The sequence below is a fragment of the Pseudophryne corroboree genome, chromosome 3, assembly GCF_028390025.1.
Source record: "Pseudophryne corroboree isolate aPseCor3 chromosome 3, aPseCor3.hap2, whole genome shotgun sequence".
Classification (NCBI taxonomy): Eukaryota; Metazoa; Chordata; class Amphibia; order Anura; family Myobatrachidae; genus Pseudophryne; species Pseudophryne corroboree.
Genome location: NC_086446.1, coordinates 773,777,371 through 773,805,319, shown reverse-complemented (window position 1 = coordinate 773,805,319; position 27,949 = coordinate 773,777,371). Strand labels below are relative to the sequence as shown.

Below are 27,949 nucleotides of genomic sequence, written 5' to 3'. Positions count from 1 at the left end.
CTGTGTGCAGTCTCCTCCTGGGCCCCCTCCTCTCTAGCTGGCTGCGTTCTTGACTCTGGGCATTAGGGTAACTAGGGGACCCTAGCGCTGTCCCAGAGTCTAGTGTGCATGCACATATCTCTGGGATAATGGCGCTGTTGCCATTTTCCCAGTGATTTTCCTGCTGCGCATGCACAAAACACTTGGAAAATGGCCGCCGCCGCACCATTGTCAAGTGATTACTGCAGTGCTGCTGCTGCGATGCGGGACTCCAGAGGGTAAGTATTGAAAAATGGGTGCAGAATGTGTAGTATGGGCCCCCTTAGACCATGAGGCCCCGTGTGCATCACACACACTGCACCCATTATAAATATGCCAGTGTCTATGAAACACTGCTACACAGCAGTGGCAGAAAAGAGGTGCAAGATGGAATTGTCTTTGTGCCCTCCCACCCACTCTAATATTGTATATTAAAAAGGACAAACCAAGCACTTCAGCAACAGGGACTGCCATTTTTATGGCTGAAGTGCTTGACTTGTTTGGGCCCCCACAGAATAAGCTACATATGTGTCCTCAATTGTTGTTGCTACGGGAGGCAGCGTGTCCTCCTGCAGCTTCCATTGTTCCCATTAAAAGTATAGGTACGCACGCTCCCTGTTACTGCCACTGGCCACACAGCACTAAATCATGGGTAGCGGGTGCATATCTTTCCGCTACCCTGCTACAAAACCTCTGCCGTGTCCCCCTCTCACTGTGCCGGGTAGCGGGAGATCCTGCTACTATATGTTCTAGTGTGGTAGACGACCCATGATGCAAACTCATCGCTGGCCAAGAAGTAAAAGGACACATCTGTACCAATGGGTTAAGGCAGCTAACAGTGTTGTTTTGCTAATAAGCTCTTCTCTACAGTGGAAAGATGGTGTCATTATCACCCTCATACTCACCCTTATCAGTGTTAACATCATCACACAATTTTAACTCATCCCCGTTGGAATCCACCACACATTTTGAGGAAGTAGCCTCCTATGCCGATTGCTCACAAGGTTCCCGGCTATGCACTTTGGAGGGTACTCACTATGCTTAAGTAAGCATAGTGAGTTTGTATAATGGGCTCCAAATTTACTTTTTTTTCCTAATATTAGTCAAAGGGACTGTCTGACATGCCTATTTTTAGACTGTCTTTAAAATAATTATCCACCATTCTATGGATGGTTACCATATCACATTGATTCACTGTAGAGTTGTCACTAATTTTGGCCAATTCTTTTAGACCTGACCAGATGTCAAAATATTTTGTCACTCTGGTGCACTGAGTTGACTCATTCTCATCTCTTGGGAAAACTCTGTTTTATTCTGGCAGCAGTTGCAGAAGAAACTGAAGGAGGAAATGTAATGGTGTCATGTGCCACTTGAGTTGCCAACTTGCTCACAAGGAGCTCTTTACATCTCTTAAGGTCTATGTCAGTTGCAAAGAAAGACATTACATAAGATTTACACTTAGCATCAAGTATGGTCGCCAAAATGTAGTGATTCGATTTCAAGATGTTCACAACACTTTGGCCCTGTCGAAGTGAATAAAGAACTTGATCTACAAATTCAACATACTTAGCAGAATCGCTTCATTTCCTCCTTCAGTTTCTTGAGCTGCTTTTCCATTAGTCTAATTAAGGGAATCACCTGACTCAAGCTGGCAGTGTCTGAACTCACTTCATAGGTTACTACTTTTAATTGTTTCAGTAACTTGCATAAACCGGAAAGTATTTTCTACTGTACTGGACTAAGGTACATTTCTGCAGCAGGATACATTAGTTCCACAGGAAAACATCGGGGTGTAGAGTGGATCTTGATCCAGAGGCACCAACAGGCTAAAGGTTTATGCTGTCCCAGGATGCACTGGGGACTCCTCTATAAACTCCGCCTCCAGGCACTGAGAGCTCAGTTTTGAGTTAGTGCCTGCAGCAGCAGGTCACCTAACAGGAGGGCTGCACTGGGCAGCCCTGAAAAAACTTTTCTAAGAAGATTTCTTCAACTGGGCTGTCAGCGTTGTAAGTTAGGGTAACACTTCAGTGCTGCAGCTCTATCACCTCCCAAGCAGCGTTGCATTCTCCCGCGACTTAGTTCCCGGGTACTTATAGTGGAGACGCTCCGGCTTAGGTACACAGCCGCAGACCGCTCTCCTGGATCACGTGGCTGCTACGGGGAGGAGGTAAGAGGGTCCCCCAGGTGGGACTCGCCATTAAATCGCGTACTGTCCGCAACCTAGGGAGATGGGTCGCGGCACTGGCATGGACACTGTCACTGAGCAGGGACCCCACTAGACCACCAGGGCATAAGAGTACAGGTCGGGTGTACTAATGCCCCATTTAATAGGGCTCTGTAGTACTGGCGGTTGAAGTTCAGCATAGGGGAACCGGCACTTGACCTGTAGCCCTTCCCTCGGCCCAGGGTGCCATCTCCACATAGATTTCCCACCCTGGAGCTGCCTGACACTCTCCCTCATTCCCTGACAGAGACGCTTGGTGCCATCTTCTGAGCATAGCTACTACTGGTCTCTGGGATTGCAGGGCAAGGTCTCCCTTGTAAGCCGCCTGTATACTGGTGGAATGCCTAGCACGCCCTATGGGACCACCGGTGCCATTGCCACTTCATATTGTCCCTATGGTTAATCCGCTTTGGGGGAAAAATTTGTCTAACCAAACTGCAGCAAATGAATCAGTCTCCGGTTAGACAGAAACTTAAACCAGGTCACTACCGTGTCTCTGGTTCCTACAGATGGAACCGCGCTCATCTAATGTGGCTCCACTGCAGACGAGCCTATACTCAATCTCAAATCTTTGAACAAGTTTGTGAGAGTGTCCAGGCTTCGTAGAAAATGCTGCGCTCAATTGTACTGGCTATGGAACCCGGAGACAATATGGTATCCCTGGATATACAGGATGCGTACCTGCATATACCTATTGCCATATCGCATCAGCAGTTCTGCGGTTTGCTAATGGCAACCTCCATTACAAATTCCAGGCTCTGCCATTTGGACTGGCTATGGCTCCTCGGATCTTCACCAAGGTCATAGCCGTGATGACGGCTCATCTCCATCGCCAGGGAGTCCGAGTCCTGCCATGCCTAGATGACCTGATGATTCTGGAAAATTTCCACAAAATCCTTCTATGTCATCTGCAACTGAAAAGTAACATTCCTGCAAGCCCACAGGTGGCTTATCAATGGAAGAAGTCCTTGTTGGTCCCAGCTCGGAGCATGGTGCACCTGGGGGCACTCCTGGACACACAGTCAGAGACTGTTTCTGTATCCAGAAAAAGTCCTGAAATTTCAGGACAGGATAAGAGACTTCATTCGTCACCCCAGAGTGTCAATACACTTGGCAATGCAAGTACTTGGACTGATGGTGTCAACCTTCAACATGGTGGAGTACGCTCAATTTCATTCCCGCCCACTACAGAGGTTAATCCTTTCCAAGTGGGATGGCCTTCCTCAATGGATCAGATCTCTCATGATTTCTTTGACTCCGGAGGTTCACCTGTCACTGACCTGGTGGCTCCAGGATCAACAATTGAGCAGGGGCTATCCCTTCTGGGTCCCCAACTGGGTCCTGCTGACAACGGATGCCAGTCTGAGGGGATGGGAAGCGATGTTGGAGTAACACTCTTTTCAAGGTCGTTGGACCAAGGAGGAATCTCTCCTTCCAATAAATAGTCTGGAGCTGAGGGCAGTGTTCAATGCACTATTTCTCGTCCTGCCTCTAGTACAGAACAGACCTGTTCAAGTACGATCAGACAACGCCACCACAGTGGCATACATAAACCATCAAGGCGGCTCTCGAAGCCACATGACAAAGGTGGAAGTGTCAAAAATCCGTGGTTGGGCGGAACGCCATCTGCCAGCATATTGGCAGTGTTCATTCCGGGTGTCCTGAACAGGGAAGCAGACTTCTTCAGTAGCCAGGATGTGCACGCCGGAGAATGGAGTCTTCATACAGAAGTTGTTCAACTCCTAGTGGACAGGTGGGGCCTATCGGACATAGACCTCATGGCGTCTCGACACAATCACAAGGTTCTGGTCTTCGGGTCAAGAAGCAGGGTTCCTCAAGCAGCATCCGTGGATGCACTTGTGGTTCCATGGAACTTTTCGGCTGCCCTACGTGTTCCCTCCAGTGTCACTCCTGCCCAGGGTACTACGGAAGTTCAATCAAGAAGGAGGAATACTACTTCTAGTCGCTCCAGAATGGCCTCAATGGCATTGGTTCTCAGACCTGCAGGGTCTATCGACAGAGCATCCCCTTCTACTTCCTCAGTGCCCAGACATCCTCGTACAGGGCCCTTGTCTCTAACCAGACCTGGCCAGACTGGCTTTGATGGCATGGCTCGTAAAGCATTACTCCTGAGGGCCAAAGGAGTCTCCGAGGCAGTTATCCAAACTATATTGAAGGCCCACAAACCGGCATGTGTCCGGATTTATTACAAAGTACTGTATGGAATTCTTACTTCACCTGGAGTGCTGAGAAGAATTATAATACATAATGATCGGAACGTCCAAAATCTGGCTTTTCTGCAACAAGACCTTGACTTAGGTCTTCGTGTGGCCTCCCTCAAGGTTCTCTTCGGATTCAGCCTCCCTATGTCCCTCCTGTGGCTCCATGGGATCTGTCTGTTGTACTGAATGCCCTGCAAGAGTTTCCAATTAACCTTCTGAGTCGGTGGACCTGAAATGGCTCACGGCTAAGGTCCTGTTCATGCTGGCTATTGCTCTGCAAGGAAGGATGTCAGAATTAGGCGCTTTGTCCTGTCATCCAGCTTTTCAGATATTTCACCATCACCGGGCAGTTCTAAGAACTCGACCGGGTTACTTACCTAAGGTCAGTGGCGTAACTAGAAATTTTTCTCCCCCAGGCCAAAAAATTCTTCGGCGCCCCCCCCCCCCCCCCCCCCCCTTCATGCTCCATAACTGGGAGCAAGAAAGGGATAAATATGCGCGTGCCAAAGGTGCGCGCCAGCCAAAAAAAGGGGCGTGGTTTCATTGGAATGGGCGTGGTTTCGCATAAAGGGGCGTGGCATTGCAGGAAAAGACTACCTTATACCCCAGTTTTGCAACCTGCACGCCCATACGTTGGCCACCACAGGAAAGAAAAATAATCCTGATTCATGCCCCTTACATTATTTGTCATTTTTCCTCCTTATAGTAATGCCCAGTATACATTATGCCACATACTGCAATGGCCCTTAGACATTATGCCGCACACAATAATGCACATGACACAATATGCACACACTGTAATGCCCCCGACACATTATGCCACACAACGTAATGCCTGTGACACATTATGCCACACACCGTAATGCCTGTGACACATTATGACAGGAATCGCAATGCCCGTTATACATTATGCTACACACTGCAATGCCCCTGATACATTATAGCACATATAATGTCTGTGACACATTATGACACACACCGCAATGTCCGTGATACATTATGCCACACACTGCAATGACCCTGAGACATTATACCACATATCACAATGCCCGCGATATAGTATACCATACACCGTAATGCCTGTGACACATTATGACACACACCGCAATGTCCGTGATACGTTATGCCACACACCGTAATGCCCATTACACATTAAGTCCTACAGTAAGGCTTCTAATTACTTTTCAATTACCTGCTCGTTGTCAGGGGTTTCATGCACTGGGTGTCATGCTCGTTGCCAGGGGTTTCATGCTCTTGGTTCCATGCACGGTGCCAGGGGTTTTCATGCTCAGGGTGTCATGCTCTTTGCCAGGGGTTTCATGCACTGGGTGTCATGCTCGTTGCCAGGTGTTTCATGCACTGGGTGTCATGCTCGTTGCCAGGTGTTTCATGCACTGGGTGTCATGCTCGTTGCTAGGAGGTAGTCCTTGTTGCTAGGGCTGTGCTCCCAGTGCCACATATGTCCCCAGTGCCAGATATTCCCCCACGGTGCCAGGTACTCACATGCCCCAGTGCCAAATATAGCCCCCCCATGTGCCAGGTACACATATCCCCCCCCAGTGCCACATATGCCCCCAGTGCCAGATATCCCCCCCCCCAGTGCCACATATGCCCCCAGTGCCATATATTCCCCCCCAGTGCCATATATGCCCCCAGTGCCAGATATTCCCCCCCAGTGCCATATATGCCCCCAGTGACAGATATTCCCCCCGTGCCATATATGCCCCCAGTGCCAGATATTCCCCCCCAGTGCCATATATGCCCCCAGTGCCAGATATTCCCCCCCAGTGCCACATATGCCCCCCAGTGCCACATATGCCCACAGTGCCATATATTCCCCCCAGTGCCAAATATGCCCCCAGTGCCAGATATTCCCCCCCAGTGCCATATATGCCCCCAGTGCCAGATATTCCCCCCGTGCCATATATGCCCCCAGTGCCAGATATTCCCCCCCAGTGCCATATATGCCCCCAGTGCCAGATATTCCCCCCCAGTGCCATATATGCCCCAGTGCCAGATATTCCCCCAGTGCCATATATGCCCCAGTGCCAGATATTCCCCTCAGTGCCAGATATTCCCCCCCAGTGCCATATATGCCCCCAGTGCCAGATATTCCCCCCCAGTGCCATATATGCCCCAGTGCCAGATATTCCCCCCAGTGCCATATATGCCCCAGTGCCAGATATTCCCCCCAGTGCCAGATATCCCCCGCCCGCCCGCTTTTTGGTGGGACACGGAGGGCACAGCTCACCTCTCCTGTGTCCCTCCTGCTGCATCATCTCCGGCGGCCGCGGGTCTAATAGGGGGAAGTGCCGGTTCGTGAGCCAATTAGAGCTCACGGACGGCACTTTCCCCTATTAGACCCGCGGCCGCCGTAGATGATGCAGCAGGAGGGACACAGGGAGGCGCGCTGTGCCCTCTGTGTCCCTCCAAAAAGCGGCGGAGGGAAGGAGACTGCAGACTGACATGCGGACGCTCGTCCGCATGTCAGTCTGCTGTAAATCAGTGGCGCCCCCGCAGCCCCTCGCCCCCAAGCCACCGCGAGGGCTGCGGGGGCAGTAGTTACGCCACTGCCATATATTCCCCCCCAGTGCCATATATGCCCCCAGTGCTAGATATTCCCCCCCAGTGCCATATATGCCCCCAGTGACAGATATTCCCCCCCAGTGCCATATATGCCCCCAGTGCCATATATGCCCCCAGTGCCAGATATTCCCCCCCAGTGCCACATATGCCCCCCAGTGCCACATATGCCCACAGTGCCATATATTCCCCCCAGTGCTAAATATGCCCCCAGTGCCACATATGCCCCCAGTGCCAGATATTCCCCCCCAGTGCCATATATGCCCCCAGTGCCAGATATTCCCCCCGTGCCATATATGCCCCCAGTGCCAGATATTCCCCCCCAGCGCCATATATGCCCCCAGTTCCAGATATTCCCCCCCAGTGCCATATATGCCCCAGTGCCAGATATTCCCCCCAGTGCCATATATGCCCCAGTGCCAGATATTCCCCCCAGTGCCAGATATCCCCCGCCCGCCCGCTTTTTGGTGGGACACGGAGGGCACAGCTCACCTCTCCTGTGTCCCTCCTGCTGCATCATCTCCGGCGGCCGCGGGTCTAATAGGGGGAAGTGCCGGTTCGTGAGCCAATTAGAGCTCACGGACGGCACTTTCCCCTATTAGACCCGCGGCCGACGGAGATGATGCAGCAGGAGGGACACAGGGAGGCGCGCTGTGCCCTCTGTGTCCCTCCAAAAAGCGGCGGAGGGAAGGAGACTGCAGACTGACATGCAGACGCTCGTCCGCCTGTCAGTCTGCTGTAAATCAGTGGCACCCCCGCAGCCCCTCGCCCCCAAGCCACCGCGAGGGCTGCGGGGGCAGTAGTTACGCCACTGCCTAAGGTGGTGTCATCTTTTCACCTTAACCAAGAGATTGTGGTTCCAGCCTTTATCTCTTCAGTTTGTCTTCCAAAGATTGTTCTTTGGATGTGGTAAGGGCTCTCTGTGTTTACGTAGAGAGCAGTGGCGCACCCAGGGGGGGTTCCGAGCACCCAGAAACCCCCCTCCACTAAAAAAAAAAAAAAAAAGATTTTTTTTTTTTTTTTAGCTGCATGAGTATTATTAATGGCTGTCTAGCATCCTCTGCAGCCTGCTGTCTTCCTGGTGGCACTTGTAAGTGCTTAATAAAAGTTTACTTTATTTTAATTATAGTACATATATATCCATGTGCATACATATATACACATGTATATACATACATACATACATACATACATATAAACATACACACACACATATGATATATATACATGTGTATATATATATATATGTACTGTATGTGTGTGTGTGTATATATATATATATATATATATATGCATGTTTAATATGCTATGTATATGTGTATGTGTGTGTATATATATATATATATATATATATAAAATATATACACACGGTATATATATGGGGTGGTCTTCAGTATGCCGACTGATGGGATCCCGGCGCACAGTATACCGGCGCCGGGATCCCGACAGCCGGCATACCGACAATTGTTCTCCCTCGTGGGGGTCCACGACCCCCCTGGAGGGAGAATAAAATGCGCCACCGTGCCCGTAGCGTGGCGAGCGCAGCGAGGCCGCAAGGGGCTCATTTGCGCTCGCCACACTGTCGGTAAACCGGCGGTCGGGCTCCCGGCGCCGGTATGCTGGTCGCCGGGAGCCTGTCCGCCGACATACCATAGTGAACCCTATATATGTGTAGATATGTATATATATATATATATATATGTATATATATATATATACACACACACACACACACACACACACACAGACACACTAGTTTTACGGACCCAGCATACACTGGGTCACCTCAGTCCCCACCCCCGTGATTTTCTCCACCCAGTTCTGGAAACCCCCCCATGCAAATCCTGCGTTTGCCACTGGAGAGGACTGCCTCTATCAGGAGGTCAGATTCCCTTTTTGTACTGTTTGGTTTCCACAACTGTGGCTGGCCTGCGAATAAGCAAACCTTGGCCAGATGGATTAGAATGGTGATTGCACAAGCTTATGCGCAGGCTGGATTCCCAGTTCCTGCTGCTAATAAAGCCCATTCTACTCGGTCTGTTGAACCTTCTTGGGTGGCCCGCCTTGGTGCGTCTGCAGAACAATTGTGCAAGGCGGCTACATGGTCCTCAGTGAACACGTTTATCAGGTTCTATGCCTTTGATACTTCTGCCTCCCAGGATGCTTCCTTTGGATGCTGGGTTCTCATACCCGCTGAGGCACGTCCCCTTCCTTGAGGAACTGTTTTAGGACATCCCCGATATTTTCCTGTGGAAACCAATGTATCTTGCTGCAGAAAGCAGTGTTATGGTAGACCTACCATGGGGCACCCACCCTGACGCAACTTGCTTCTTTGGGTTTGTATGGCATTAGCCGCTGGTACCTTCTCCTGTCGTGAGAATGTGGTTCTATGTGACTAACACCTGTCTTCTCTCTTGCCTGCTCCTGCATTGGACTGGTTAACGAAACTGAGCTCTCAGTGCCTGGAGGCGGGGTTTATTGCAGAGGCCCCAATGCATCCTTGGACAGCCTAAAGCTTTAGCTTGTTGGTGCCTCTGGATCAAGATCCACTCTACACCCCAATGTTTTCCTGTGGAACCAATGTACCTCATAGAAAGAGTGTTAACCATGGTAAGTCTACCATAACACTCCTTTTCTACTCCCCTCCCTATGTCATGGTTTGTTGTGTATGCTTGGATGGCTTGTTGCTGTTCCTCCATTTGTTGAAGCATCTTAAGGGTGGAATTCCAAGTTATTACTACTTTTTGCTCCAGTTGGTGGCATGACAAACTAAACTGTTCTTGCAGCTGCTGCAATCTTCTACATAAATGTTGCTGAATGTCAAAAATGCCCCAAAGTTTTTCAAGCCACAAACAGCATCTCCTGCACGCACCTGTCATTTAAAGAAAAAAAAATTCTTTACTACCAAGTTGATTGTGTGCACAAAACATGGGATGTGTTCAAAATAAATTCACCCAGTTTTAATGCGCTCACAATATTATTGGCATTACACCCACCAAGGCGGTGTCATATTCATGTACTCTTTAGTTTGACCAGTACCGCTTGTCCACATATTTGTTGTTACTGTAAGTGGATAGTGGGTACAATGGCAATTATTAGACAAAGAATTAATTTTTTTAATTTCTTAGTACAGGCTAGGAATTGCTTTTCTGTTGAAATTGAACCAAGATGGATTTTAGTAGTGGGGACACAGGACCTCAATTAATTGTCTAAATCCAGATGCATTAATGACGGATATTGGACGCAGAACTAATACTAGCAAAGCCATCATGGCTTGAGTGATCCACTGTGCAACTGGGTGGCAGCTTTCATACTTGCTTCCTCTTGCAAAGGATTGTTTCACAGTCAATTGAAGTTTGAAACTACTACTGGTAGCTTTCTTGGTCCCCTTCTGGGATGAAGATTCACCCCTGCAGCAGCAGGCCTAGCACTCAAGGATTCTTATGAGAAATCCTGGATAGAGGAGATTCAGTTAGCTGTAGCAAATTGCATTAAAGAGGAGATTGAGGATAAAGGTGTTGGCGGTGGAGATTGTATGTGCTGGAATCTAGCTGAGAGATGGGTGCTAGCTGATGTTGGACTGCTTGGTATTATTTTAGCAGATTTTTCAGATTTTGACCAAAACTTTGCATGGCCTCGCTGCAATTGACGTAACAGGGTGGAGGTTCCTAAATGGTTAATGTTCTTACCTCTACTTACTGTACTTTGGCTTTACAAGCAATACAGATGGTTTGACAATTGTTGTCAGGATTTGGGCAACAATAATTCCACAAATACAGTATAATGTGCATTTTTTGGTCTTATGTCCAGGCATGACAATGGCCTTCTTCTTATAACAGGCAAGAACTGCTGGCACTGGTGCCCAATTAAACAAACAACATCCTCATTAATGGCATCAGCTACACAAATATCTTCCTCATTATGTTGCATTTCCACAGTCGCATCCTCACTTTTTGTTACAATCTATACTCTTGCTGCTCATCCCCACATCCTTGTGCTGCTCATCTCCACAGAAATGGTGGAAGGAGGCTTCTAAACAAGTACAGTATCAGAAATGTCAGACTCCTAACTAACATAGACACCCTTAGACTCATACAATTCGCACAGAATTGCTTGTTATACATTTGAAACCTCTTCTAGACTCTGAGTGAGAAGGTGTTGTGTCATTATGTGAGAGTACAGAAGAAAACTCCTGACTGACAGCAGTTCTAGAACCACCACTCACAAATACAGGCCATTGCCTGAGCCTTTCCTTGCCACTGTGAGTAGTGTATAGCATGTTGCCAATTTTATGTTTTTCAGCAGTAAACTTTCCTTGGAATAGAGGTGATGTATTTTTCTTTTCCATTGTGAAATATAGTTTTGATTTCAGGTGCCCTTTCTAAAACCCTCTATGCCCTGGAACACCGTTTTTAGTCTATGTTGAAGTACTAGTATAATCATGACCGGCAGCAGCCACAGCACTTGTACTTGATTGCTGCTCTTGCTCTTCTATCGACTGATCATGATCCATATCAACTTGCTGCGCTTACATTTTTAACATGGCTTTTTATAACCAGCTAGTTGATGTTGTGCACTTATAAACATGGTCTGAGCTGTGTTATTGTTATGCTTTTATTTTCCATCACTTATTTTACATTTTCTTGTACCCCAAGGAAGCATATGTCACTACAGATGATTACCTGAGACTATTAGGAGAGATCATATCCGTAATTGGAGCTATTATATTTTTGATAATCGAGGTGAGATTGATTACTACACATTGTAAATAACCCCAGTGGTGTAGCGTGGCTGGAACAAGTATGCTACAGTGCCCCCCATTCCATTATGATGGTGGTGATAGTAGTGGTACCAGCTCCTACACACCACCATGCCCCCTTCTGCACACCTCCATGCCTCCTCATGCACACCAACATGACCACTTCTGCATACCAACATGTCTCCTCCTGAACACCTTCATGCCATCTCCTGTGCACACACATACCTCCTCCTGTGCACCCAACATGCCTCCTCCTGCACAAAGCCATGCCCCTTCCTGCACACCAACATGACCCCTCCTACACACAAACATGCCCCCTCCTGCACAACATGCCCTCTCCTGTGCACCAACATGCCCCCTTCTGTGCACCAACATGCCCCCTCCTGTGCACCAACATGCCCCTTCTGTGCACCACCATGCCCCCTCCAGCACATCAACACCCCCTTACCCCCCCCCCCCCACATGCTAGGGCTACTTCCCTTGCTCAGTGGTCTATAAACAACTGAGAAGAGCAAAAATGCGTACCCCAGAGGTGCCCCCAACTTGCCCTGGCACCCAGAACATAAGCTAGACCTGCTCCACCCACACTACGCCCCCTGAATAACTTACATATTTCTACAAAGCGATGTAACTGAAAATATACAGATTTATATATAGTTTGTAGACATTAATATCTATACAGGTTCAATAACTAAAGTCTTACAGATGTGTCCTCACTGTGACCCATAGTCAGCTCGTAAGGTCCCGGGCGTCTCGGCTGCCTTGAGCGTCTTTCTCACTCAAAATGTGCATCTAATTTGCATTAATAAAACAAACAGGAAGTGACAAAACTGCATTGCTAGATCAATTTGATGTGCAACATTTGTACATCTGTGTGCGACTGAGTCTCTGATGTACAGTACAGTAATTGCGGTTTTTTCTTGCACCAGGTTCCATTGTGCTTCATCTATGACTTTGGTCATGTGTACAACTAATTCCCGTGCACATCGGCCTAATTCAGGTTTGTGTGCAAAAGCATACGCAACTGCGTTTCTCTAGGTTACGGAACTGCTAAACATCACAAGTGAATCTGCCACCCAGGGAAGATGATAGACACCCACCGGAGCTATCGCGAAATTCTCCGCAATTGCGTACTCATATGCAGCACCAACACAATAACGAGGAACATTGACTCCCAGGGTTGACCTATGGCTACGCAGACTGGCTGCGCCACTAACGACGCTGGCACCATGTTTCTCTATGTACATGATCGCAGCTGAAGGCAGATACAAGCATCAAAAATAGGCCACTCCCATGTTAACTCCTCTAAACGGTCCCTTCCTGTCAGTCACTCTGCGGATAACATGTCAGTGCAAACGCGATCATAAAGGTACCTTGGCGCATTTGCAGTGCGTTCGCTGTAATCTCTGACTAAAGTTCTTGTGACATGTCATGGCACAGTGTACTAGAGACGCTAGGCTGCGACTTTACATACACAGGAAATGGTCTCAGATGAAGCGCAACGGAACTTGGTGTGAGAACACTCGCATCAGAGCCCTTCCTCCACAGATTCAGACTCTGTCGCGCACAGATGTACAAGTTCCGCAAGTCCCAGAGGCCAGTGGGCCTAGTTCATGTCTGCATGCAAACGCAATTGCGCTTTTCTAGGCTACAGAAATGCTTATGTTAGCAAGTGTAGCTGCCACCCAGAGACGCCCGCTGGAGCCATACATATTCACGAGCTATATGGAAAAACAAGGAACAGGGTTGGTCTATGGCTATGCAGACTGGGCACAGTCGTATTTTTGGACATACGAACTCACAGCAGTCAGCAAATTCTCGCCCCAAATACGACCATGACACCCCTGTGTTTTCCCAACCACTCCCCATAAACACTCCGTTATCACCGCCCAATGAGGAAGCTCCCCAACGGATGGGATCCCAGCAGTCGATATACCGACGCCGGGATCCTGAAGGAGGATGCAATGCAGGCATCTAGATGCGCTGGCGTCCTGCCATGGGGGGTGTAGGTTAGGTTTAGGCAGGAGAAGGGGGGTTATGGTTAGGGTGCAGGCAGTGGGGCAAGTAGAAAAAATGTCTTAGTGGTACTGTGTGCGTGCACCAAAAAAATGGGTGTGGCCAAATGCCACATGGGGCGTGGCCAATGAAAATGCGGGCATAATACACATATGAGGGGGCCAGATACACATATGACCCCAATAGTGCCAGATGCACATATGCCCCCACAGTGCCAGATACGCCCCCACAGTGCCAGATATACTCCTACAGTGCCTGATATGCCCCCACAGTGCTAGATACACAAATGCCCCACGGTGCCAGATACACAAATGCCCCACGGTGCCAGATACACAAATGCCCCATGGTGCCATATACACAAATGCCCCCCAGCAGTGCCATATATGCTGCCAGAGTGACAGATACACATTGCCCCAGAGTGCCAGATACACATTGCCCCAGAGTGTCAGATACGCATTGCCCCAGAGTGTCAGATACACATTGCCCCAGAGTGTCAGATACACATTGCCCCACAGTGTCAGATACACATTGCCCCACAGTGTCAGATACATATTGCCCCACAATGTCAGATACACATTGCCCCACAGTGTCAGATACACATTGCCCCACAGGGCCAGATACACATTGCCCCACAGGGCCAGATACACATTGCCCCACAGTGTCAGATACACATTGCCCCAGAGTGTCAGATACACATTGCCCCACAGTGTAAGATACACATTGCCCCACAGTGTCAGATACACATTGCCCCACAGTGTCAGATACACATTGCCCCACAGTGTCAGATACACATTGCCCCACAGTGTCAGATACACATTGCCCCACAGTGCCAGATACACATTGCCCCACAGGGCCAGATACACATTGCCCTAGAGTGCCCCCCTCTCCCTCTGCTGCTCACCGCTGCCTCTGTTTCTGCTATGTGAGGGTAGGAGAGTGCAGCACCTATCCTGCCCCTCAATGCTCGTGAATTCCGGTCTCCGGCGGCGGGTATCTCAAATGAGGTGCCGGTTCATTAGCCAATCAGAGCTCGTGGACCGGCAGCCAATCAGGAGCCGCGGCTGCTGGTCTGCGAGCTCTGATTGGCTAACAAAGCGGTGCCTTAATGAGATTCACCCCACCGCCGCCGGAGACCAGACATCACAGAGCATTGAGAGGCAGGAGAGGCGCTGCGCTCTCCTCCCCTCATACAGCAGCGGGCTGCAGGCATGGTGGACGGCCCGGCGGTATTGCGTACCAGCTGGGAATTTCTTACCGGTGCGCCGTACCGCCCCGTACCGCCATACTTGCAGCACTGGGAGAAGGGCGGGGAAGGTTAGGGTTAGGGACTGGGGACGGAGGGTTAGGGTTAGGCACCACCGGGTTGGGTTAGCGTTAGGCACCCACAAGGGAGGGTTAGGGTAGGGGCAGAGGAGGGTTAGGGGGCTAACTGGGGGGCTGTCAGGATTCTGATGGGCTGAATGCCATTGTTGGTATTCTGACTGCTGGCATCCCGTCTATCGGGAAACCATACTGAACCCACCCAATGGTCACTTCCCGTCAATCGCTGTTCTGTGAAGTCCTCATTGCGAGCGAGATTGTAGCGGCCCCCTCGCGCTTGTGCATTGTGATTTCAGTGCAGGCTGCCGTTAATCGCCCATTGCGTACAAACATGAATTACAGCAGGCTCTGTGTACACTAACAGTGTCATTGTGTTGCATCTGGATGTTTTATTCATGCGAATAGGATGCACATTTAGAGATGAAAAGACAATTGGCGTGACAAGTCACCCGAAACCTGGCGCTCTGATGGGCTATTAGGCGAAGCGACAGATAAAGTGTATGAGTACACGTCTGTATGCTTTCATTGCAATCAAATTATTGTTCAGAAAATTAATATTTTTTAATAATGATGACAATTTTTTTGTAGCTTTCACAGGTGCAGAAGATTGGGTTAAAGTATTTTCTATTACGTACGTTCTGGAAGGAAAATTTCCATATGGTCAGGTGAGTTGAAGTCACCGTGCTCTAGAAAAATGTGGGTGACTGGTAGCACTATACATATTGGCCCTCATTCCGAGTTGATCGCTCGCTGCTGCAGCGTATCGATCAGGCTAAAAATCAACATTTCTGCGCATGCGTATGGTACGCAGCGCGCACGCGCAAAGTACTTTCACACAAAACTATGCAGTTTTACACAAGTTCGAGCGACGCTTTTCAGTCGCTCGAGTGATCGTAGTGTAATTGACAGGAAGTGGGTGTTTCTGGGCGCCAACTCAGCGTTTTCAGGGAGTGTGCTGAAAAACGCAGGCGTGCCTGATAAAAACGCAGGAGTGGCTGGAGAAACGGGGGAGTGGCTGGCCGAATGCAGGGCGTGTTTGTGACGTCGAACCAGGAACTAAACAGTCTGCAGTCATCGCAAGGTGGGAGTATGTATCGAGCCACTTTAGTAGCAGAACTGCTAACCTTTCGGTCGCACTTCTGCTAAGCTAAGATACACTCCCAGAGGGCGGCGGCATAGTGTTTGCACTGCTACTAAAAGCAGCTAGCGAGCGATCAACTCGGAATGAGGGCCAGTGTGGCAATAAGTCCCACTCTGCTGTACCCATTTTTCGCTATTAAACACATAACATTTATGATAATATTATTGGGGGTCATTCCGAGTTGTTCGCTCGCAAGCTGCTTTTAGCAGCTTTGCACACGCTAAGCCGCCGCCTACTGGTAGTGAATCTTAGCTTCTTAAAATTGCGAACGAAAGTTTCGCAATGTTGCGATAAGACATCTCTGTGCAGTTTCTGAGTAACTCGAAACTTACTCGGCATCTGCGATCAGTTCAGTGCTTGTCGTTCCTGGTTTGACGTCACAAACACACCCAGCGTTCGGCCAGACACTCCTCCGTTTCTCCAGCCACTCCCGCGTTTTTCCCAGAAACGGTAGCGTTTTTTCACACACACCCATAAAACGGCCAGTTTCCGCCCAGAAACACCCACTTCCTGTCAATCACAGTACGATCACCAGAACGAAGAAAAAACCGTGAGTAAAATTCCTAACTGCATAGCAAATTTACTTGGCGCACATTGCGCATGCGCACTAAGCGGAAAATCGCTGCCATGCGAAGAAATTTACCGAGCGAACAACTCGGAATGACCCCCAATATTATTATTAATAATAATAATATTAAACTGACCCAGGCAATACAGGTCGTTAGTCGTTCTGCCTTTTAGTAAACAGTAAAAAAAAAAAAATGAAATACAAAAATCTGAAGTGATCTGTCCAATTTGATTGTACGCTAAAGTACAATCTTTCTTTCTCAGCGGCTTTGACAACGCAATAAATAGTAAGTAAGTCAACCCCAAGGTGTGGCCAGACATTTTCCACATATACATGTACAGTGTCAGTAAGAGAAGTTTTTATCTCAAAAAAACATTAAGAACAGTGGTGGCCCTTCATATGAACTGTTCATGCTCTGCTTAAACTCGATGGCCTTCATTCCGAGTTGATCGCTCGCTACGGAATTTTGCAGCGCAGCTATTATGGCAGAACGGGGCTAATCTGCGCATGTGTATGCACCGCAATGCACACGCGCGGCGTACAAGTACAAAGAGCTTTGTGGTTTTGCACAGGTTCTAGCGACGCTTTCAGACGGACTGGCGAAAATACACTCCCCCGTGGGCAGCGACAATGCGTTTGCACGGCTGCTAAAAGTAACTAGCGAGCGATCAACTCGGAATGAGGGCCCTTAGCAGATGAAAACTCAGTTTTTATTATTATTATCCAAATAAGCAGCGGGGTGGCAGAACCCAAAGCTTGGTGTCGTTGTAGGCAGTGGGGAGAAGACCATGATACAAGTGAGAGAAGGAAGAATGCATGAAGGAAAAGGGCCCGGCTCGTGAGAGTTTATAATCTAAAGAGGAGTGGGAGACAGACAGGGGTGAGGGGCAGTAAGCAAGGAGCATGGAGATGTATAACCGTATGAGACCTGGAAGGTGTTTTTGTTTAATAAAAAGTGGGTTTTTTAAGGGTGTAATTCAGCTTGGATCGCTATTGAGACAGAAATTGCGATTTTCTCAATCGTGCTTCTGCTAAAAATCGCATATGAAGAGCCGCCCAGAAAGGTTAGAGACGCAAATTGCCTATGCAGTTGCAGAATTGTGATGCATACGCAGAAATCAAGAACCATCGACAATTGGGGTTGACCCAGGGTTACTCAAAATAATGAGAATGCAGTCGCACTGGCGCCATGTTTTTAGTCACAATCCATTGCAACTGACGTCAGATACACTCCCCGAAAATGGCCATGATCCGCCTGCGTTTGTCCAACGTTTCGCACAAACGCCATGTAAACACCCATGAAGTTCACTTCCTGTCAATCAAATTGCGGTCACATTTTACTAAATTGCGATCGCATTTTACTAAATGGCGATCGCAATTTAGCCTTCTCGCATGCGTAATGCGTTTGCACTTTGCAGCACATGCGCAGTCTGCCAATGATTGCCCAATTTGTGAATTTGCAATTTTGCAACTGAAGCTGAATTAGGGCCCTTAGAACCAGTTTTAAATTTGGTAGAGGTGGAGAGTCCAGGGCCGTCTTTTTGTATGGGCTCAATGGGCACTCGCCCAAGGGCCCCAGGATTATAAGGGCCCTACACTGATAGCTGAGGGTCCCCTCTTTTCAGGAGTACCAGATTTTTGAAAATCGGCCCTCGGGAACCGGAGATATCCGACTTTAAAGCAGTGGTTCCCATCTAAGCTTTTTTAATTGCTCTTCCCAGCCAGATATCTCGGGTTCTGTCTTACATAGTTTTTCTGAGGGTATTCTCCAAAAGCTGGGACTCTCCCCTTTTGGTGGACACTGGCAGCTTGTCTCTACTACACCCAGAAACAGAGTTATCAGCCTTCAAGCAGCTGTTCCCTGCTCCAGCTTTACACGCCTAATAAGCAGTTTTATATTTTTGTGGGTGGATTGTTCTGGCTCCTGGCTCCCAGTGGATTGTTCTGGCTCCCAGTACCTCCTGAAAGGTGGGCTATCTAGTTTTTTTTTATCCCACTCAAAGCTAAGAAATTTATTTTGAGGAACTTGAGATATCTGCTGTCAAGCAAGCTGCCCTCCCATCAGAACATGATGAAAAATAAGCCCACTCCCCTATCCACCCCTCCCCTATGTATTAAACACCCCCTACCTCATTGGAAGTCTAGTACCAGGGCCACGTCATTCAGCCCAATGCCCCCTTCTACAGTTTTGTGTTCTCCCTCCCGCCCCATCTTCCACCATCTGTGCAATAAAGGAGCAATTAGCAGAAATTACTGCCCCAGGTCCTACATGCTGAGCGGAAGATAGAACAACCCCTACCACCAGCGGGACATCAAAGCTGCTGCTGATAGCACCCCCCCACCCCTACCACTGGAGGATGGGTAGGGGCCCCAGTGCATTGCTGTGCCCAGGGGCCTACACTGCTGTTAAGACAGCCCTGGGAGAGTCTGATAGTGGAGGGGAGCAGCATGGGCAAAATATTGAGAGGCGGGAGTGGGAGGAAGTAATCAGTTGGGAGGAGAGACGTCCCTCTTTACGGAAGTGAAGTGGGTGGGTGGGAGAGAGTTGGGACATAAGGTCAGAGATGTAACTGCTGAGGATTGAGTTAGGGCTTTGTAAGAAGCTTGAATTGGGTTCTAAAGGGAAGCCAGTGTAGGGCTAGTAGGAGAGGGGAGGCAGACATAGTATAGTACGTTGGTAAAAACTGCTGGGGAAGATGAGGAAAGAGGGGCTGGGAAAGAATAGGATGGGATGATGAGGAACTGGTGGGATTTGAAGTTCTGATGGATCAATTACATTTTAGATGTGCGGTGGGTGGTGAAGTCAAGGGCAGAGATTGAGGAGAGAAAGCAAGGAGGGGAGTGGGGCAGAGGAGGGAGTTGAAAGTGGAGAAGAGACAATGGGGGTTGGAGGACTGGGCGGAGATAAGTGTTTTGAAATCAGACTGTTTAGAGAGGGAAAGGGCAGCACTGTAGGTACAAGAGATACATTTGATATGAAGGAAGTCTGCCGTAGAGCGTGAGGTCCTCCCTATGACTTAGCAGTTTGTGAAAACCAGTGCATTTGGAATGCCAAGACTGTGGCATGCAGTTACGAGGGCGAGTAGCGATCGCCCGAGCAACAGAGTCTAGAGCAGAAGTAAGGGATACACTATATAGGGAAGTGGCATAGGATACACACACTGGCAGATATATATATTTTGCTGATCTGCAGGTGTGTATAAGCAATATGTCCATGAACCACGTCTTTCACAGAAATACTGATGGTGCCATGCCTATCTAGCATGGCTACTCAGATGACCGATGGCCATGCAGAGTGATCCAACGGTGTGTCTGGAGATGCAACAGTGGATCACGGAAGCAGGCAGGGGGCGTCTATTTACGCCAGACAATCTTTTTCAAAAAGTTTAAATTGTTTTTCTTTTTTTGCCAAACAGATATTGTGACCCATATGTGGTGTCATGGCTCCTGTAAAACTGAGACGCTGGCCCCATGTTTTCTGTGTACGGAATCACAGTCATAGGCTGAGACACGCCCCGAAAATGTTTGCGACATGTATCCCATTTTTACCACCATTCCCTGTTCCCTCCCCCAAATAGTCCCTGAATGTCGCTTTGCAAATGAATCCTCACTAAGGACCTAATTCAGACCTGATCGCTAGCAAGCGATTTTTGCACTGCTGCGATCAGAAAGTCGCCGCCAGGGGTTAAAGTGAGCCAGAACGGGGCAATCTACTGGGGGCATAACTACTGGGGGGGAAACTACCGGGGACAAGCTACAGGGGGCTAACCACTGGGGGCAGTCTACTGGGGGCAAACTACAAGGGGGCTAACTACTGGGAATAAACTACAAGGGGGCAAACTACTGGATGCAAACTACAAGGGGGCAAGCTACTGGGGGCAAACTACAAGGGGGCAAGATACTGGGGGCAAACTACAAGGGGGCAAACTACAAGGGGGCAAGCTACTGGGGGAAAACTACTGGGGACAAACTACAGGGGGCAAGATACTGGGGGCAAACTACAAGGGGGCAAGCTACTGGGGGAAAACTACTGGGGACAAACTACAGGGGCGCATTACTACTGGGGGCATAACTACAGGGGCGCATTACTACTGGGGGCATAAATACAGGGGCGCATTACTACTGGGGACAAACTACAGGGGCGCATTACTACTGGGGGCATAACTACAGGGGCGCATTACTACTGGGGGCATAACTACAGGGGTGAATTACTACTGGGTACAAACTACAGGGGCACATTACTACTGGGGGCATAACTACAGGGGCGCGTTACTACTGGGGGCATAACTACAGGGGCGCGTTACTACTGGGGGCATAACTACAGGGGCGCATTACTACTGGGGGCATAACTACAGGGGCGCATTACTACTGGGGGCACAACTACAGGGGCGCATTACTACTGGGTACAAACTACAGGGGCGCATTACTACTGGGGGCATAACTACAGGGGCGCATTACTACTGGGGGCATAACTACAGGGGCGCATTACTACTGGGGGCACAACTACAGGGGCGCATTACTAGTGGGGGCATAACTACAGGGGCGCATTACTACTGGGGGCATAACTACAGGGGCGCATTACTACTGGGGGCACAACTACAGGGGCGCATTACTAGTGGGGGCATAACTACAGGGGCGCATTACTACTGGGGGCATAACTACAGGGGCGCATTACTACTGGGGGCACAACTACAGGGGCGCATTACTACTGGGGGCACAACTACAGGGGCGCATTACTACTGGGGGCACAACTACAGGGGCACATTACTACTGGGGCATAACTACAGGGGCGCATTACTACTGGGGGCATAACTACAGGGGCGCATTACTACTGGGTACAAACTACAGGGGCGCATTACTACTGGGGGCATAACTACAGGGGCGCATTACTACTGGGGGCATAACTACAGGGGCGCATTACTACTGGGGGCACAACTACAGGGGCGCATTACTAGTGGGGGCATAACTACAGGGGCGCATTACTACTGGGGGCATAACTACAGGGGCGCATTACTACTGGGGGCACAACTACAGGGGCGCATTACTACTGGGGGCATAACTACAGGGGTGCATTACTACTGGGGTTATAACTACAGGGGCGCATTACTACTGGGGGTATAACTACAGGGGCGCATTACTACTGGGGGCACAACTACAGGGGCACATTACTACTGGGGGCATAACTACAGGGGGCATTACTACTTGGGGCAAACTACTGGGGGCCTAACTACAGGGGCTAAACTACTGGGGGCATTACTACTTGGGTGCTAAACTACAGGGGGGCTAAATTACTAGGGGGCAAACTACAGGGGGGGCATTACTACTGGGGGCTAAACTACAAGGGGGCAAACTACAAGGGGGCTAAACTACTGGGGGCATTACTACTTGGGGCAAACTACATGGGGCTAACTACAAACGGGCAAGCTACTGGGGGCAAACTACAGGAGCGCATTACTACTGGGGGCATAACTACAGGGGCGCATTACTACTTGGGGCAAACTACATGGGGCTAAACTACAGGGGCATTACTACTGGGGGGAATAAACTACATGGGGCAAACTACATGAGGACTAAACTACAGGGGCTAAACTACTGGGGGCATTACCACTGGGAGGCTAAACTACTGGGGGCATAACTACTGTGGCTAAACTACAGGGGCTAAACGACTGGGAGCATTACTACTGGGGGCAATACTACATAGGGGCATTACCATTAAGGGCATTACTAATGGGGTCACTGCTAATGAGGGCATTGTAAAGGGGGCACTTCATAAGGGGCACCACTCCTGGGGACATAAGGGGCACTACTACTGGGGGCATCGCATAAGGGGCACCACTACTATGGGCTCTATAAATGGGGCACTACCACTGTGGGCACTACCAGTACAGTGGACATTGCATAAGGAGCACTACTACTGTGGGCATTGTAAAAGGGGAGCTACTGCTGTGTGCATTGTGTATTACGGGGTGCTACTACTGTGGGCATTATGTGTATTACGGGGTGCTACTACTGTGGGCATTATTACTATTGTGTGACCACGCCCCTTTCTTTTTTGAGACCACACCCCTTTTTCGGGGCGTGCGCAATACCTTTATTACATGGGCGCCGGGGGGTGAGTTCCACCACCTCTCTAGGACCACTTTAAGCACTGGTCGCCGCCTACAGAGGGAGTGTATTTTAGCTGTGCAAGTGTGCGAACGCATGTGTAGCAGAGTTGTACAAACAGATTTTGTGCAGTCTCTGCGCAGCCCAGGACTTACTCAGCCGCTGCGATCATTTCAGCCTGTCCGGTCCCGGAATTGACGTCAGGAACCCTTCCTGCAAACGCATGCACACGCCTGCGTTCTTCCATCCACTCCCTGAAAACGGTCAGTTGCCACCCACAAACGCCTTCTTCCTGTCAGTCTCCTTGCGTTCGCCCGTGTGAATGGATTCTACGCACATACCCATCGCTGAGTGGCGATCCGCTTTGTACCCGTCCGATGTGCGTGCGCATTGCGGTGCATACACATGCGCAGTTTAGACCTGATCACGGGCTGTACGATAACGCAGCCTAGCGATCAGGTCTGAATTAGGCCCTTAGAGTGGCGTCGCTAAGGTACCTTGGTGCGTGTGACTGTCACATATGCGCAGTCGGCCGATAATCACTCAACTTCGTAAATATTGACATTACATACATATCTGAATCAGGCCCAGTGTTTTGCTGCCAATTGCCCCATATACATAAATAAAAATAAATACAGCAATATGGATTCTTACAATGTCATAGCATTATATCTAAATATCTCTTTCCAGCTGATGTGTGACATCTCTGCACGGTGGTATCAAGGTGAATAATCAAACTTCCCCTGTATTTACAGAATCTCCTTTGCTTTACTGGTTCTGTTGGTCTTGGCGATGCGACTGACTAACACAGACGGAGAGGTGATCCCGATGTCCATAGCGCTGTTGCTAGGCTGGTGTTACGTCATGTATTTTGCCCGCGGATTCCAGATGCTCGGACCCTTCACAATCATAATTCAAAAGGTGCCAAGATTCTGCTAATGCTACTCTTATCCCATAGGATTCTTCAGCAGCAGCGGCGGCTCCTACCTTGGTGGAGGAGCAGGACTGCTGCTGGCGCTGCTCCCGGGAGTCCGCTGCCTTGACCCCGCCGCCTGGGTCCCGGCACTTGTATTATGTACAGTTCACAGATGCCGGCACCCGGCGCAGTAGCGGCGTCGGTACTGCGCATTCGCAAAACCGCGGCTTCTTTGGACTGCATCGGCTGCAGCACATAGAAACCGTCTAGGGCTGATGAGACAGGGAGTGGCTTCCTACAGGAAGCCAGCTCTCTGCCTATTGCAGCCCGGTCTGGCAGTCCTGGAGCTGCTCGCAGCAGTTTAGCAAATGCAATCCATAGCAGTGCAAATGCAGTAGGAGCATAAGCATTTCTATAATGGCTGCAGTGTGTGCCGGGGGGCCACACTGCACACACTGCACCCATATATTATACATACCCCTCCAGAGTCCTGCAACAGCGGACTGCACTGTGGACAAAAATCACTCAGAAAATGGCCGCGGCGGCATTATGCCAGAGTCCCATGACGGAGGCTGCACGTAGGTCCCCTCCTCTCTTAAAATGCCCCTGAGTAGGAGGTGTATACACACCTCCTTGTTTCATTTGCGATTACAGCACTGCGACCATGTTGCTGTTTGGAATCAAACTTTGCGACCATCGAGTACGATGGTCATCTGCGATGGCAAGCTGAGTAAGCCTCAGCTTACTCAGGCTGGCCATCGCAGGGTGGCTTGCGAGGCCAAGGAAACTGTGTCTCGCAATGCAGTCCTTGGCCTTGCCACCCCTGGAAAATGGGGGTAACCCCCCCTGTTTCTGGCAACGTTGGTCGCCCCTGTACCTTCCGCCCTGTTTACCCCGCTGCTAATTACCGGCAAAAATCCCTGCAGTGCGGGGAAGGGCTATTCAATTAAATAGACTTTATCCCTTGCTGAAAAATCGGGATTCAGGTGTGCAAACCAACTGATTCTGCGCAAACTGTGGAATGAATGGGTTTTCCCCCACGCTAACCCCCGATTTTGCAATTTTTGCGCAGACTTTACCTCGCAGCTGCGAAGCTTTGTCTGACATTGGGTATTAATGCGTTGTGTAATCCTCGCTAATCGGATAGCCCCGGAGCAGCAATTAGCATTGTTAATTGAATACCTCCCTTAGTGTTGAAAGTGCTGCCCCTCTCTAGCCTCCCATGCTGCAGAGGAGCTCTAAAGCCAGAGACATTTACTGAGGAGGGACTTTTTGAGCTCCATTTAATAATTCAAAATAAAAAATAAAAATCCGCATAATTCCAGAGCAATCCCTAAAAAACAAACCCCAAAAGCCTGATGATTTAGCCAAATGGCTTTTCTGCCCACTAGTAAGGGAGACTTAGTAATAAATTCTTCTTTATATCATAATACAGATATCCACAAGTAATCTCCTGACGTTTGGCTGGCTTATGGGCATGGTGGTATGTGGGTACACCTTAGGTAAGAAAAATATAGTCATACTGTATTTATATATTAAGCCATAATTTTAGTGTCCAAGGCTGCAAAACATTTATCGTGCTATTATATTGAAATTAATTATGGATATGATGTCCTGCATTTTGGGGAGGAGGAGGAGAGGAGGGGGCCTGTGTGCAGTCTCCATGCAGGTCCCTTCCTCTATCACTGGCACATGTGCTGAGCAGACTCTTTCACTGTGCCAGAGTCAACCTCACATGCTCTGATCTCCAGGAACAAGGTGGCCACGCCTCATTCCCAGTAGTTTTTGGTGCACCAACGGGCAGGTAAGTATCATTTATGGGTGCAGTGTGTGTGGTGTTGGCACCTCCGGACACAGGGTTCCATGTGCACAGCAGACCGTACCCATTATATATATGCCAATGAATAATAAGTAGCTTGAGCAGGGTACCTCCCATGTGACTCTGACCCCGGAACATATACCGTAAATACAAGGTGCCTGATTCCGAGTCAGTCCTCGGTGAGATTGAGGATGGATTACACAGATTAGAGCATACTGCCTGTGCGCCATTGAAAGAAATCCGCAACTGTGCACCACTGTGGGCATTTGTGGGTGGTAACTGAGCAGCCACCATAAACGCCGGTCTGGTCCCCTTGCCCAGTAGGCATCCCAGGCACCGGTCAATCTGTGATCGCATGGAACTGTTCCATCTTGTGATTGTCGTAAGCAGGACTGGATGACTTGTAAAAGAAACTACAGTATATAGATAGATAGATAGATAGATAGATAGATAGATAGATAGATAGATAGATAGATAGATAGATAGATAGATAGATGCTGTCATGGCAACAAACTGGAACAAAGGTAGTAGGAAGTACAGGAATCAGAGAATCGCTTCTGACACAGGCACCAGGATTAGCTCAAAGACAAGTTGAACTGGCAATGAGCTGGAGTTGGGAATGGTTTAAATAAGGTGCTCTGCACTGGGAATGGATACTGGAGTCATGTGAGAAGTCTCTTGCAATAGTGTCAGCTGACCTCAGGCAGGATGGCGGCGCCCATGCAGACCTGGACCACAGGAACAATTTTCTGAAGTTGAAACAACAGTAACATCATGAGATGACTGGCCAGCCAGTAAATCGGCAGCGCAGAGTGTGGTAAGAGGGTTGGAGAACCACAATGTGACACGTAGGTTGGCCACCATGTTCGATCGTAGCGCGTGGACAAAAATTGGGTGCCTGTCCCAGATGGATCTTTTGCACCCAGTATAGGGTGGGTGCATGTTCACATATTAATGATGGCAGTCACGGCTGAAGATGGAAAAACCAGTGTTTGGGATGAAATTCCACCAGCAAATACACAGATGTACAGCACATACGGGCACATTCTAGCATTAGCATAAGCTAGTAAGTAGCCTGCCATGGCCTATTGGAAAGTCCGCTGTGGATGCGTCCGAATCAGGCCCAAAATCTCTTGCAACCATGACGGTTAAAAGCATTACTATATCCATAGCAAACAGCGAGTGAAAAGAAATACAGTATGTTGGATATTTTGCATTGGTGTCTTTTGCACTTAATTTGGCAACATATAGGTAACTTGCCTTACGCTAATTTCTCTCACATCCTAGGGGTTACTGGGATGGTATCAGTACCATGGGGTATAGATTGGGTTCATTGGAGCCTTGGCACTTTAAAAATCTTCAGTGTGTGCTGGCTCCTCCCCTCCTGCAGACTCATTTTAGAAAAATGTGTCCAAGAGGCCGGGTGCACTCTCTGGAGTTTTAGTTTGTTATTTTCGGGCAGCACTGCCTGGCACCAGTCTGCTGCGTCGTGGGACTTAGGGGGAGGAATGAACCAACCTCTTACAGGGTTAATGGTCCGGATCCCCGCTGACAGGACAAAGCTCCTGAGGTGTTGTTTCGCTCACCCCCAGGCTGTGCGTGCACGTCAACAGCATGCTGCCACCCCTAACAGAGCTGAAGACGCTGGTGCAGTGAGTACACAAACCGTGGTCCCGGTTAGCGGGTCCCCGGTTACAGTGGTGGCATCAGGGTGTGGCGGGCACTTAGCGCTGCGGGCTGCAGTGCCCGCTGCAGAGACCCACACTGTCGCTGGCACAGAAAGGAGTTTTAACCCCATATTCTGCATTATGGAGATAAAAGCCAGTATAATTATACACAGGGACCACGCGCCATTAAGGGGGCGGGGCTTCCTGGAGAGTGGGACCAGCGGCTCAGTGGCGCCATTTCCTGCTGCATCAGACTCCAGGCTGCATGCTGGGAAGCGCTGCTCCTCCAAGGATCCTCTGAAGTCACCTTAAACTGGTACCAAGGGGGTTTGTAGAAAGGGGGGAGCAATATATTGTCAAACAAACTAGTTACCTTACTAAGACTCTAGTTTATGCCCGGCAAAGCACTGCTTTAGCTGTTGTGGTATATTGGGGGTCATTCCGAGTTGATCGTAACTGTGCTAAATTTAGCACAGCTACGATCGTAAACTCAGACATGCGGGGGGACGCCCAGCACAGGGCTAGCCCGCCCCGCATGTCTGTGCCGGTCCCCCAGCAGCTCCTGCGGCTGGACAGGAGTTACTCGTCGCT

At 49.3% G+C, this 27,949-nt stretch overlaps 1 protein-coding gene across 1 annotated transcript in view; it reads left to right on the top strand.

The window, feature by feature from the left end:
- LOC135056861 (transient receptor potential cation channel subfamily V member 6-like) overlaps nt 1–27,949 on the top strand; it is a 168,738-nt gene that overhangs the window by 87,845 nt on the left and 52,944 nt on the right. Inside the window, exons 9-12 of the mRNA XM_063962535.1 lie at nt 11,703–11,789; nt 15,731–15,807; nt 23,712–23,877; nt 25,308–25,374. Coding sequence (XP_063818605.1) covers nt 11,703–11,789; nt 15,731–15,807; nt 23,712–23,877; nt 25,308–25,374 — 397 coding nt within the window. The remainder of the gene's footprint in view (nt 1–11,702; nt 11,790–15,730; nt 15,808–23,711; nt 23,878–25,307; nt 25,375–27,949) is intronic.